A 14,433-nucleotide genomic window follows, 5' to 3' on the forward strand; every position below is an offset into this window, starting at 1 on the left:
CTGAAACTAATAGCGCATCGGATTAATTAATTATGCATTTCACAACCTGCAGTGCTTCCTAGTCTAGGTTTAGTCGTCTTTTGATTTAACCACGATTAATTTGCATGTCAGTTAACGATTTACAAGATTTGAAATGGTGACTAAGCGCAAACACGCCCTATTATAAGAAACGTTGTATATCATAGATAAAGCTTTAAATGTAGGATGCTGTTTTTTCGACCTCAATTCTGTAAGTTTTCGCCTTGTGGAACGGAATTAGGTTAATACTCAAATGTGTAGTGTTTATTCATTGACTTAGTCCCGATTGTACAATAGTTAAGTTGATTTAAACTCTGATAAAGTGACTTTTAGGGAAAAATATAAGCGAAAATAAAGGTTTTTTGCTGCTATAAGTATATGGGAACCACTCTACAATCTAGTCAGAAAAAATGGGTTATTCAAGTATTTGCTGCAAATCAACAGTTCATTTTCGTTAATTACCCAAATAATTGAGAAAGCAGGAAATGCAAGAATTTGTAAATATTTCAAATAGTATTTACATTTTCACAGTTTATTTATTAAACCGAGTGTTAGTATAAATAAACATGTTTAAGAATATTTTCGTAACCAGTAGAAAGTTAATCTGTTCTAAAATGTTTGATTACAGAACGGCTCAAAAAAGTTTCTTCACGACACGCGTCTCTCAGACCAATTAAAATTCACGCTGATGATTGCCATTTTTTCAAGATTCTTCAGCGTACAAGACCGGTAGCATCGGGTTCTATTTTAAATCTGCAATCAAGGTGGTTAAACCCGCGTGCACTTACAAGGCCGAACGGGAAAAGCCGGCCTCGTGAGCGACTCCTGCAGCTCAGTGTGCCGACCACGGAGATGTTGTCTACGTATCGGAAAGCGCGTTGTTCGCACTTGGTGCTCGTTTTTTTTTGCGATTATTAAGCGGAATTGTTTGAGTTGTTAAACACCAATCAGTATTGACGTACCACTTGATAGTGTTCTGTGCCTGCGTAAAGACAAATTTGACCACCAGGATAATGTGGTTGATAGTGTGGTGATAATTGTGATATGGGTTGACGTTTCCTGGTGATAATTCCTTTTATGCAATTTGGTTCCTAGGAGTCTGCAAACTTGTGTTAATTCTTAAGACCTAAAAATTCATTTGCTAGATTGTACACTACAAGCTTATTTCTAAACTTGCTAGTAACAAAGTTTCTGCATTTCAGTGAATCATTGTAACAAAAATGGAAACAGTGGGTGATAGAATCAATAGCTTTTTTTTGTTTCAACCCACAACCTAAACTGCGTCTAATTAATTTAATTTTTTCCATCTAATTTGCAACTATCCAGTACTGGCTAATTATAAAAAAAATTAATTGTATTCGCATTACAGTCAGGCCTAAACGATACGGACGATTAAGAAAGGTGCATTGTCTCCGATTCATTAAACTAATTAATTGTCAAATCGGAATTTATAATTGGTTTCACTTTTGTTGTAAGATTTGTGAACAAAGAGCGGATGTCGTAATAAAGGCCTGCCTTTAGGTACCTGAGTCACTCTTCAGACACAATACTTCACAACAAAAGTTCGTGGTGTTATTAAAGTGATTTAGTCTGAAATCAAATGTGTATTACATACCGGGATGTCACGTGCCCTAGACGATTTTAATTGGACTAACCACCGAGTGATTTGCACGTGTCCATTATGTTCAGACTGTGACTAGTGTCGGTTAACTTGCGGTTAAGAGAACGTTACTCTCCCGACATTTCCAATAGTCGAGCAAATTGTTTCGGGATCCAATCGATTTTCGTTAATTGTCTGTTGTGGATGTTTCGGTTTGCCAAATGTGACGTATCTGCTCGTGCAGGATCGTTTAAATTGAGTTGATCCAGTTTGAGAGAATTTCAGGTAAAATACGGACAAAACTGCAAAAATCTTAAGCAAAGCCAATTTGACAGAATAAACAGATACTATGATCATTAGTAATTCAACTATTACTTCCGTGCCTCTTCAAAAAATTATCAGTCATAAAAGACATTTTAATAACGTTAACACAAAATCAAACTTTTCCTAAAATCCTCTTATGTACTAAATTATCTAAACTTCACAAGTGCAAATAACTACACTCTAGTAAACCGAGCAACTTCCTATATTATACTCCACAGTAATTTAGGGGATGTGTTTTAGTTGTTAGGCCGAATTTCAATTAGGAAAACCTCTTAAAGGGTCCACGAAGGATCCTAGTTATATGGACCATTTTGAGGTTCAACCTCCATAGTTATTCCTCTTCGTACATGCATATTTAATTAGACTTTTCCCTGGAGTAGTTCGGGCAACTTACCGGAAAAATACTGAAAGTGCTGTTGCAGTGACTTAGTTTTTGTGTCTTGAAACCAGGAAGTGGATAAGATGATGATCACGAGGTTCACTTCGGTTCTCATGCAATCAGCCGGATATGGCAACGACTCCTATACATTTTTCAAGTAAGTTTATTACTTTAAGTTTAGTACATACATAACTTATATGTGTTTAATTAGCATAATAATTACGTTTTATTAAATGATGCTGTTTGCTTGTTGAATCTGGTTGATTGGATGATAGGTTTAACGCTATTTGTATTGAGGACAGTAATTAAGCAAGAATGGTAGATGAGAAGTATTTTTTGAATTTTAATATCTTGTGGAGAGCTGGAGAGACTAAATAATGATACCGATTGTACTTTAAATAAAAACAACAGGTTTTTCTGTTTTGCTGCTTTTTGAAAATAACTCGGTTTTTATCTTCGTTGGTCATGATAGGATCGTTGTAATTTATAAGAACTAAGAGAATGCTTTACATAATATTAATAAGACCTACAGCAAACTGCCAACTTCGTGTTCCACAATCTCGATCTGGTCTTGAACATCACGGTGCACATTAAAGCTGAGAAGTAATGGAAATATAAGCCAACGAAAATGAGGTTTATTTTAACCCGTAAGTCAGTGAACCGTGATTACGATAAGGAAATGGATACTCTGAGTGGCGATTTATGTAGCTTTAAACATGTGCATTAGATGGAAATCCTGCTAAAACTTTTATAATCTGTTTTTAGGGACCTGAGGTGCCATTAAAATTCCTGTAAGGATTTAAGGAAAATCTCTTACAAATTATCATAATGTTGTTTTAATCTACACCATGATTTAAAACATTTTTGCATGAACTATACATCTGACTCAGTGTAGTAATTAGTTGGTAATAACGCAAATTATATTATCATATAAATGACACTTTATAAAGGGCGCCCCTTCTAGTAATAATGCAATGGTCCCAATTAGGGCGACTTTAATTCTATTACGGGCTTTATATGATCTGAAATTTGATCAGGTTGAGTGTTCACGTTTTAGGGGTTTCTGTGTAAAATCATATTGTATATGTAATACGATCGTATGTACAGGAATTGATTTCTTATTATCCCGTTTTAGGATATTTAAGCTGGTTGAACAAGAATTTCAGTAATTCGATTGTAATATTACAATGTTTATCAGTTTAATGATTATAGGTATAAAACACTTTAGGATCAACTTATCAGAACATTCTAAGCCTTTCTTAATTAGTTACTGGAATTAGTATAGAAAACGAAAGAAATTAGCACTGACCTCTAGTGTTTTTTAATAAACAATGTTTCAAGTTCAAACAAATGAATTGATGTACTTAGTCAATGAGGTCAACGAATATGTTTATATGAATCAATGACCGTTATTCATAAACCAACGGCCAAAAATGTACAAGTCAACAATACTTGTTTATGATTATGTGTGAACTGTGCAGAAAGAAAGGACAAATATAAAAAAAAAATCAAGATCAAAGAAGAATAGTTTGTCCAATTACTTAAGATAGATACAAACTGTGCCAAAACAAAAATCAAAGTAAAACGGTATGTCATAACAATGCAATTGTTTTAAACAAATTTTCTGCATTTAAAGCAATTACGTTTGACATATGTGAAAGCTTTTTACAGTGATAAGCTATTTTGCACTTTTGTGGTAATAATTTACTAGATTCCTGCATATTGAACTGATATTTAAAGTGAATGACCTCATACGTATGTGGGTATTTGTAGACTGCTTTTTCCCAAAGTTGCAAAAATTAAACATGCTGAAACAGAGTTGGCGACGTTAACAAGATAAAGGAAATCATCAAAAGGGACCGAGCTCCCAGAGGGGTGTTAAAAAATTCAAATGGGGGATTACACCACTACGTAAATTATTTAATTTAATTAAAAGGTGCTTCATCTGGACCCGGAGATCGTAAATATTACACTAATTTAATTTGGGGGTTTCCCGGGCACTCAACGAACAGATTAAATTTTTTCGCTGAAGAATTTTTATAAGGCCAATTTTCTAAGCTAATCCGCCAGCTTTTATTGTTTTCTTTTGTTAATGCCTCTTGTTTGTAGCTTTGCGTGACTGATTGAATTCAGGACTTTGTTGCGATTATATTAAGTTGTTGGCCTTTGCTACTTTGCCGGTTGCTTTCTTGCTTTTTTCTTAATTGAACGTATCCCACGACTGACCCGGATAAATAACTGTGTGTTCGTGCAACATTACGGATTCCCGGTTTCTTTAATTTTCTTTTGCACGGACAGGGAATTACATTTAATCTACTTTTAAACAAACTTTACGAATCTCTTCTGTATTACTTCCAGAAAGTTACTAGTTTATTGTTTATCATGAAAACAACAAAATTAAAAGCATGTTCTTATGTAATTTTACAAACAAAGCTTGAAGGTGTAAACTATCCAGTTTAATTAAGTAACATTCTTATTCAGCTCGCATAAACTGTAGTCGCATAAGCATAATTTTAAATAATAGCAATAATAGTAATTCGCCTTCTAGCAGTTACGTTTTGTTTGGCAATTTCCTGTTTCAAATTAACTGAGTCGGCATCATCTGCATAGTTGGGCATTATAATTCCGCAAGGGTAGAACGTAGAATGCCGGATCGTTGTCGCTTTTTGTTTTATTTTCTTATTATATGGAAATGGAGGATATTTTCGGAATAAATTTGCGGGATGAGTTTCCTTTTCGCATTGTTTTGTCAATCTGGGACTAAAATGTCGCAGCGAGAAGAATTGGGGAGCGGTCATTTTTGTTTACAATTTGCAGTTTACTTTTAGTATTATTTTTGTCTGAGCTCCCTATCAGCAAATTCCGCTTGATATAACCTGCATTATTAATGAAGCGTTTTGGGAGAATTTCAAAGTACAGGGTCTATGATTAATGACTTCAATTGTTAAAGGAATTACTACTGGCAATGCTTCGCGTGAAAGTTCTTGACAGTTACAACGGTCTTGAGTTCGAATAAATTGTCGAAACCCTTCCTCTCAGCTTTGGAATTGAGTGTGAAGTTTAGGAGTTTCAATCCTAATCATTATCACACTAGTGAGCAGTTTAATTTTGTTGGAAAAAGAAAACGAAATAACTTTGGTGAAAGGCGTGAGATTAATCGTCAATTACTCAACGCCCACGCAATTTTGCCAATTAACGGTATCGGACAGTCTCGAGGACGTCTTTTGTGCACGAGGAAAAAGACAAGAAGAAACACGTTCACTTCATTAGGTCCGGTGCAGGCTCAATTAGCCTTACATGACAGAGTCGCAAAGATAAACTGCCGGCCAGTCAGCCAAAATGGAATATACGGCCCTTTTGCCACGACACAACGCTGAATTAAGCTGTCTCTTCTTGATTGTGTCCTCGGTCGAGCACCGATTTTACCCCCCTTTGACTTACTATAGACCTCAGATTTATTTATTTTTATTCTGGAGGAACAAATAAAGAACAACTATATTCGGTTCAAAATCAATCATGTACAGCTACAATGCAACACATTTTACCATATCTGATACACTTGTCAAAATGATATATGATCCCAACTTAAGCCAATTTTCTTAAACTCTTAATTACTATAATAAACCACTTTCGTTTTGCAAAAATCTCCTCCCACACATCTTGAAAAACCTATACAAAGTTCATTAAAATGTATTTGGACTAATGAAACCGTTAATTCATTGCACAATACACATTTATAGGTGTGAGAGAAGACCGCATTGGGAGACAAAGGTTTTGCATTATTTAATCGTTATGAATAGCCAATTTATGGTAATCGATACGGTTTCAAACCCACACAAACCAGAATTACAAACTCAGTAATTCCGCATTTTTGAACGATTTGTCAAGTGGATTTTTTCCGTAAATTTCTCTTTAACCAACTTCCTTATACCGCGGTGAGTGCACATCAATTCTGTACTTAAACATGTGGGACATATTATTTATTTGCAGTACACAATAGAAAAAGTAACACAAAAGTTCATTTGTGACTCCTGCAGATATTCTTTCATTTTTCATCAACCTCGAGGACAAAAGCTTTATGCATAATTACTACGCGTCAAAGTTTCATTTCCAATGCAGAATGATTAAAAAGGCTTTCCATTATAATGCCTTGGGGGTATTGTGCAAAGAATGGGGAACAAACCATCCTCCATTTGTGGAGAAAAAACACGCTGAATCCTAATGACGTTACGAAATATTTGTTTATTTTTTTTGCTCTTGTCTTATTTAAATTAATTTTTGAGAAATTGTGTGTATATAATTTTATTATTTTCTTTTAATTTTAGATTTTGGTTTTGTGACTGAAGTAACATGTATTTTAACCTAGTTTTAAGTTGAAAATGGCTACAATGTACTACATTTTGTTAATTTGCAGCAAAATTGTAGTTTTAATTTCATTGTTTAAAATCAAGTTTAATCTGTCGTTTCAAATCATTAAACAATACCACTGTGATAATGTTGTCAGTTGTCATTTATTTTGACAATTTTTAGTGCCTTTGTCAGCTAGAACTTAAAATAAGATCATATTAAATTTACACTAATTAGATTGGTATTAATTCACTTTAAAACCCTTTAGAAATTACTTAGACGGTTCCAGAGTCTTCTAGGAGTTTCCAAAAGCTTCTCAGAAGCTTCCAAATGCTTTTAAATCAGTCTAGAAGCCTTGAAATTCGTCTAAAGCACATTAAAAACATTCTCAAACTGTCTAAAAGCTTCCAGAAACTTTAATGACCTAAGTTCTAGAGAATTCCCGAATCCTTCAGAAACTTTCAAATGTTCTCCAAAAAGTTTATAAGCTCCAAAATGATGATTCTAGAGAAATTCAAAATATTTCACAGATTTTCAGATCCCTCTAGAAGCTTCCAAATCCTCTCTAAGTAGTTTATTAACTTTCAAAAGCTTCTAGAACAAGGCTAGAAACTTCCAAATGCTTATAAACAAGTCTAAAAGACTTTCAAAAACCTCTAACAAGAGTCTAAATGCTTTTCTATGTTTCTAGAGAATTCCAGAATCCTTCAGAAACTTTCAAATGTTCTCCAACTATAAGCTCCCAAATAATTCTAAAACAAGGCTAAAAGCTTCCAATTGGTTATAAACTAGTCTAAAAGCGTTAAGAAGCATTTGAAACAGTGTAAAAGTTTTTCTGATGATGATTCTAGAGAAGGTCAAAATCTTCCACAAACTTTCAGATCCTTCTAGAAGCTTCCATATGCTTCAAGTAGTTTGTTAACTTACAAAAACTTCTAGAACAAGGCTAAAAACTTCCAAAAACACTCTAAAAGCTCTCAGAACCTTCTAGAATGTTTGAAATGTTCTTCAACGTTTCTTCAAAAGCTTCTAGAACAAGGCTAAAAAAGTCTAAAAAGCTTCCAAATATCTTTTGAAAAGACTAAAAGCTTTTCTATTATTCTTGAGAATTCCAAAAGGTTCCAATTTTTTTCAGAACCTTCTGTAAGTTTTCAGATACCCTATATCTAATTTAAATCTTCCAAGTGCACCTAAATCGGTCTAAAAACTTCCAAAAGTATTTCGAACAGTCCATTCATCCATCCAACTTTCATATGCTTTTAGATACCTTCAAAAACTTCCAGAACCTTTTGAAAGTTTCCAAATGATTGTAAAATAGTCCAGAAGTTTCCAAATGCTTTTAAATCATTTTAGAAGCCTTCAACTTAAAACTTCCAAATGTTTCTTTCAAAGATTAGGTTGAATTGAAGCAATTTTTACTTCCTTTTAACAAAAATTAAGCTATTTTCATAGTTATATTCACTCACACTCAGGTTAGGCCCTTATTGAAACTTATTAATGAATACAGAAAGTAAGGTGGACTTAAGGAACCCTAATTTGAGTGAAATAAGTAAATATTGAGTATTATATTATAGTATTATAAAAACACAGGTTTTTCCTAATACCATTATTTTAACCTGTTACGATAATCTTATGTTATAGAAAAGAAAGTATTTGTATAACTGATTTTCAAACACTTTAAACCGATTACGTACAAGAGTACAAGAATCTTCATTATAACTTCCTTCTTTATGACCAAAATGACTTGATTTGAGACTGGCCATTAAACACTTTGCTCTTAAACGAAATGGTCGTTTATTTCGAGCGTATTTTATTAAAATGTCAAGTGGTTTTCGCGTTTTGCTCTTTCGCTGGTTCCTAAGTTATCGGTCTCCTGGTGATAAAACTTTGCTAGCCACCGTAAAAAAGTCCCTAGAAACAGCCGGAAAACTTTCGGTAATAACGTTTTCATCGGGGAGAGTCCCGAAATTATTAGACGAAAGTTTTGTACTTGAACGGGTTAGTCTGAGTTGATAGGACAGTTTCAGACAATCGATTCAATTTCGGTTGGTTCGTAACTTACATTTTTATGTTAGAATTGTTAACTCTTATATTTATTGTCCTTATTTGTCTTGCTACTCTCGACAATTTTAAGCTTTATTGTGTTGAGGGAACGTGATCACGTTCTAAAGGTACAAATTGAATAAAGGCCAGTGACGTGCGTATAAATTGAGTAAAACAAGACTCTAAAAAAGTACTAGAGTCTCCACCACTGACTGGAAAACTTATAGCTGTGTCTAAGGGCGTAAAATATCATAAGTTGAAGAGTCGAAATAATTTCCTTGATAAAGATAAGCTGTTTTGGTTCTCTCTATTGTTTTCCCTAATTGTTTTAATTATAACTGTGTTGTTCTAAAGCCCTCGAGGCGTTTAAAAATTACCCTTGCTAATTGGAACGCCTTTGCGTTGGTGAGAGTAACGAATGACATAATTTAATCTTATATTGTTTCATATTTTGTATTTTATTTTATAAAATTAATCAGCATAAACAATTTTTCTCATTTTAGAATGATTTAAAAAGTGTCTGACAAGGGGTTGAAAAGTTCTACCGCGGGTTAAACAGTCGTCTTAACCCCTTTCAGGATCATTGCTGGCTGTGGAGGTATGCTAACTAGCAGCCAACCCTTATTCGTGATTCCTTCGGGGGGTCGTTCGTAATCTATTTAACCGCCCTTAGATTTATTGTTACTGCTTTTAACCCCCCTCGAAGCCTTAAGGCATGACTGGAGGCTTCCGATTTTCTTGGATAAAGGACGATTAAGACGATGAGTATGACGATAAAATATTCCATAAATTTAGTTAAATACCAACCTGATTTTCAAACTGTTGAGTTAAGACAATTCTAGCCCATTCAGCAAAAAGGTATACAGTGTGTCCCAAATTGGCTCTACATGTATTGGGATCTCTGTAACCGTAAGAACTACAGAGTCGGTTAAATGGGGAAAGTTTTAGAGAATTTTATGTGAAACTTATTTCCGGTTTCCAAATTAAATTATCTTTGTCCGTTTTCCGGAAAATTGGGAAAACGTCAAAAGCTGCATTTTACACACTTTTTAACAAAGCAAAAGAGAGTTTTGAAACCTCGTTTGAAACTAAGACATTATTAAGGCACTTTTTTACGTAAAACACGATGAGAACGCCATCTTGAAGCCGGCCATAAGAATTTACAAAGTTATCATCCATATCTCGGAAACCAATGACGATATTTTTTTCTAATTACGTCATCGTGTTCTACGTAAAAAAGTGCCTTAATAATGTCTTAGTTTCAAAACTCTCTTTGGCTTTGTTAAAGAGTGTTTTCCGGAAAACGGAGAAAGATAATTTAATTTGAAAACATAAAATTTTCTAAAACTTTCCCCATTTAACCGACTCTGTAGCTCTTACCGTTTTCGAGATCCCAATACATGTAGAAGCAATTTGGGACACACTGTAGAGAAAAATGCTTAAAAGTTAATTTTTTTTCACTTTGTTTAGACTAGTTAGAAAGCCGTAAGCCAGATGTGTGGAGGGGGAGTTTTGAAAGTCTCATTTTCTGGTACATATACAAAATAAAACCTGATTATTGCTACAAATTTTACTAAGCTAAGTTTTTGGATATCTCTTATAGTTTTCGAGATACCCGCTCTTAAATATGTCTGTAAGCCTGACAGGACACACAGCAGTGTGGCCATGTCGGTAATAACCAAATTTCCAAAATACTGACTGAAAACGCGTTTTATTGTATTTCTGACTTTCCTTCATTTTTAAAAGGATTTCTCACAGTTTGAGTTAAGTAAGATTTGTTTAAGGATAAAATTCTATACGTCCGTGGATTTACTGCCTATACAGCAAATTTTAGGGCCGTAACCCCCAGATTTCGAAGATACCATTTCTGATTTGCCTTCATTTTCCTTCTAACTAGTAACAATAAAATTACGAAGTAAAAATTTGTGTTCCAAGCATTTCCTCTCATACTTTTTTTTGAGTATTTGTTGCCTGGATTATTTAGGTTAGGTTAGGAGTCAAAATAGTTGAAATATCACGTTCTGGTATTTTTTTTGTGACGATAAAATACGCCAGGTATTTGACAAAAGCCAAATGAAAGCAACCTTCAGCCTCGACGTTGAAATTCCAACAATGCAAGAGAAATGTGCGGCTATTGAAAATCTCCCATCCCAATAATGGAGGAAATATGCGAAAGCTATTCAAGGAGCGTAAAAGTCCTAAATGATTTAATGCAACCGTTGACCCGGCCAGTTTGTTAACAAAATAGGTTCAATATTTATATCACATAAATCCTTATTACAAAAAAGAGTGTTTTTCTGTGAATAAATAAAAATCTTCACGCCTGTTTCACCTGAATAACTAAAAATTCTTTTTGGGGGGGATCTTAAAAAGCTTTTAATTTTAATTTCAAATTAATCAAGCCTCATTTATTCCGCACGGCGACGGAAAAAAGTGGGATTTTTATTAAAAGGAAACTTTCGAACCCAATGAACGGTAAAATAAAAGTTTTCGTGAGGAGGAATTAATGAATACATAAAGCCAAAGATTGGAAAGGTTTTAACTAAAGATTGGGGGAGAGAAAACTCCTTGTAAGGATAGTAATCATTTCTTCTTTCTCCACTTTACAGTTACAGGGGCGCGACTGAAGAATAAGCCCGCAAGGAAATATTTTAAAAACAAATTTTCCTATGAACGCCTCTGTATTCAGGTGAATAAGGGCGAGATGCACACTCGAGTCTTGGATTTTTATTTTCCTATAATCTGTATTCTCCCTTTAATTTAATTTAGCCGGAGCCCTAAGCGAGTTTTCAATACGTCTTAAGGGATGTTCGACGGGCCGAGAACATCTTGGCCTTAAAGACAAATTGCCCACCCTAAATTTAAAAGCCTACAGCAAGGATATAAGTAATTGGCTCTTTCGAGCGATCATTTTTTTCGTAATGAACACTTTTGAAGGGACTCTGCTTTGGAAGAATTAAATTTCAACTTTTTTAGATTACTCCCGTTTGAAGTTTTATTAAGTTACTAGTGATGAAAGAAAATTAGTAATAACAGATTTTTGGAAGTTTCATCATAAAACCGATTAATTCAGGACTTAGAAATAGTTTCTGTGACAACCAACACAAAACAATACCGTAGTGTAAACAATCAACAAGAATTTAATGGTGTGTCCGTGTTATTTAAAATGTCCGCCAACCCTTTCGCTAAAGTAATGATTCTATCGCAACTTTACCACCAACTTCTCTTTATTTGTCCGCCCACATGACTGCTTCCGCATAAATGTTGCCAACTTTGAAATTGATAAACGACTTGCCTAACGTGGATCTGTTTCTATAATGTTGGCGGTACGTGGAACAGTATGTTGCATGCAAATATAGCTCTTCCGAAGTGTGTGTGTATTCTATGTCGGATGAACTATGTGGAGCTCGGTTACGGTTTGGGTTTGTAGAGGAAGTTAATTTAAGAAGAGTAAATGTGGTCAGCTTATTTAAGCCAACCTCAAACGTATTTTCTCTTGAGTTTAGTATTGAGAACAAACTTTTTATCCAATGGAAAAAGTCATTATTATTGAATCAAATAACAAGGTTTTTTTAACTTTTCCCAAGGGAAATGTTCTGACAGACCGTCTCCCTAATTGGATTCTTGGATAGCTAGATACGTTTCAAATTAAATTCTACACATTTTGGTGACGTCAAATGTTTAGAGTGTTTGTAGAAAATATCAAAAAATGTATTAATGAACTAAGTTTTTTAATTGTTAACAGTTTAGAGATTGATTTACTAGATTGTTAATACAGACTGTTTGCAATTTTTTATAAAAGTTGATGAAAAATTGTCTCTCTATAGTTACAACCTCATCGAATATATTCTGGCCTGGCTATCTATTGGATATCGAAGGAATGGCAAAGTCAACCCAGATTATGTGGCATTTTGCGATAAAATCGAATTGACTTATCGTTTCCCTGTTTTCTTGCTTTTTGCTAGATTGCGCATCCAACCTGATTTTGATAACGGCCGTGTCAAAAAATGACGAAACTTTCTTGGCCCTAAAACTTGATAAATTGAGGTCTACAGCTGTTTTCTTTGCTTTCTTGTAAATAACGAAAATTGAGTTACGTTTGTCCTATTTGTGAAATTTTGAAAGTCTTTCGCAGTAAGTGGTCGGTTATTCTTGTGTAAAATCGGAGATTTAGAAGTGAATAATAACCTAAAATTTTCATTTAAAAAGGAAACTTTGCGGCATATAAGCTGTATCAATAGGTTCCGGGTGCTTTGACCCGGCGCTCACATAATGGCGTCGGAATTCCCTGTCCGTCGACGGGGTTAGACATTGATTTTCACCCCAATGTCGCTGACTTTCTTGAGGAATGAGGTTCGTTATGAAAGTGACAAATTATTGTAGTTACACTCGTAGTTACACCTGTACCTGTACATTAACCAAGTTGGAATAGAGTATTTGACTTGCATCTAACTGAAAAACAATAAGTTAGTTCTCAAAGATTTTCTCTGGCCCCGAAACTTTATAATTTATCAGGTGCATTATGCATTCGGTTTATTCACACTGCGAAAGACTTCCAGGGAGGCTTTTTCCCACAAATCCTAATAAAAATAAATCATAAAGTCGCAGCTGCTATACCAAAAACATAAGTTTTACATGAGAGGCGAGCGCTCAGTTTTATCCTCAGTTTAGGACGTAAACTCGGGAGTGGATTTAACATAAATTTCTAATGTTGTCAATAATAAATATACAAAAAATCCACTCGGCAGAAGTTGTAAAATCTTTTAGTTCAGGCGATAATTTAAAAAATAGTAAAGTGCCCATCATAGCCTAACAAATTATGTGGTTTTAGTGTGCAGTTTGTTTCAAAAAACAAAATGTAAAAACCTAGTTTCAGGTGTTATAACAACGACTGAACAACTATTGGAACTGGTTTACTACAGTTTATAAATTACACATAAAGTGTGTATCGTATCCTTTCAAATTGTGAATCCGGTACTTGAAGACAAACAATATGAAAAACAGTGTGTCATACTCTACCAAATTATGAATTTAGTTCATTTTGGCAACTTCACATAAATAATTAGAGTTACTTCTTAAATAAATGTGAATCATACCGTTCTAAATTATGTGCAACTTGTGGTAGATTTTATGATGGTTCAACAAAATAATAAAATCCATTCACCGATTTTATCTCGTAAAGGTCTGGAATTTTTCAGGCTGTCGGAAACGTTGCCATGTTTACCAACAGTTTGCCCTAAGATAAGGGCCAAATCCATCTTTGAAGAGGCGGGTCGTATACTGTAAAGCAAATTAGGTTTATTGAAAAGTAGACGGTTTTAAAGATTGATTGCTGACGACAAGAGCCCCGGATATAATGCATGTGGAGCGGTTCGGAAAACTCATTCCGAGGGCGGAAAATTATTATCTGATATCGAAAGCTGCTTTAAGCGATTGAATTCCCTTTGAATTATCTACTAACACCAGTTTGTTGCTTTTCTTCTATCCATTCACTCGTTTTTCGCGTCAAATAGTTTACTTTAGAATGCGCAACGCAGGTTTGATAAAAAAACTCTTTTGCATGTTTAGGTGTCAGTTACAGAACGACTTAACTGAATTTAAGTTTATTTGCGCTCGTGTGCCATAAAACATGTCACAGACTGAAATTGATTAACGATCCTCTTTTGGCGGCGCGGCTACTGATGTTGCAACATAAAACAAAACGAGTGACAAGTGAATGTAC

General features: G+C 34.4%; 1 protein-coding gene across 3 annotated transcripts in view; it reads left to right on the forward strand.

The window, feature by feature from the left end:
* Positions 1-14,433, forward strand: part of spri (Src homology 2 domain-containing protein sprint) — a 66,580-nt gene that overhangs the window by 15,847 nt on the left and 36,300 nt on the right. Inside the window, exon 1 of one of the 3 annotated variants that reach the window (XM_081981790.1) lies at positions 876-2,478. The exons of the other annotated variants lie outside the window; for them this stretch is intronic. Coding sequence (XP_081837916.1) covers positions 2,405-2,478 — 74 coding nt within the window. The 5' untranslated portion in view covers positions 876-2,404. Of the gene's footprint in view, positions 1-875; positions 2,479-14,433 lie in introns of those variants that run through there. 3 annotated transcript variants of the gene reach the window in all.

This window comes from Ips typographus, linkage group LG6 (assembly GCF_016097725.1).
Source record: "Ips typographus isolate SLU linkage group LG6, UJ_Ityp_2.0, whole genome shotgun sequence".
Classification (NCBI taxonomy): domain Eukaryota; kingdom Metazoa; phylum Arthropoda; class Insecta; order Coleoptera; family Curculionidae; genus Ips; species Ips typographus.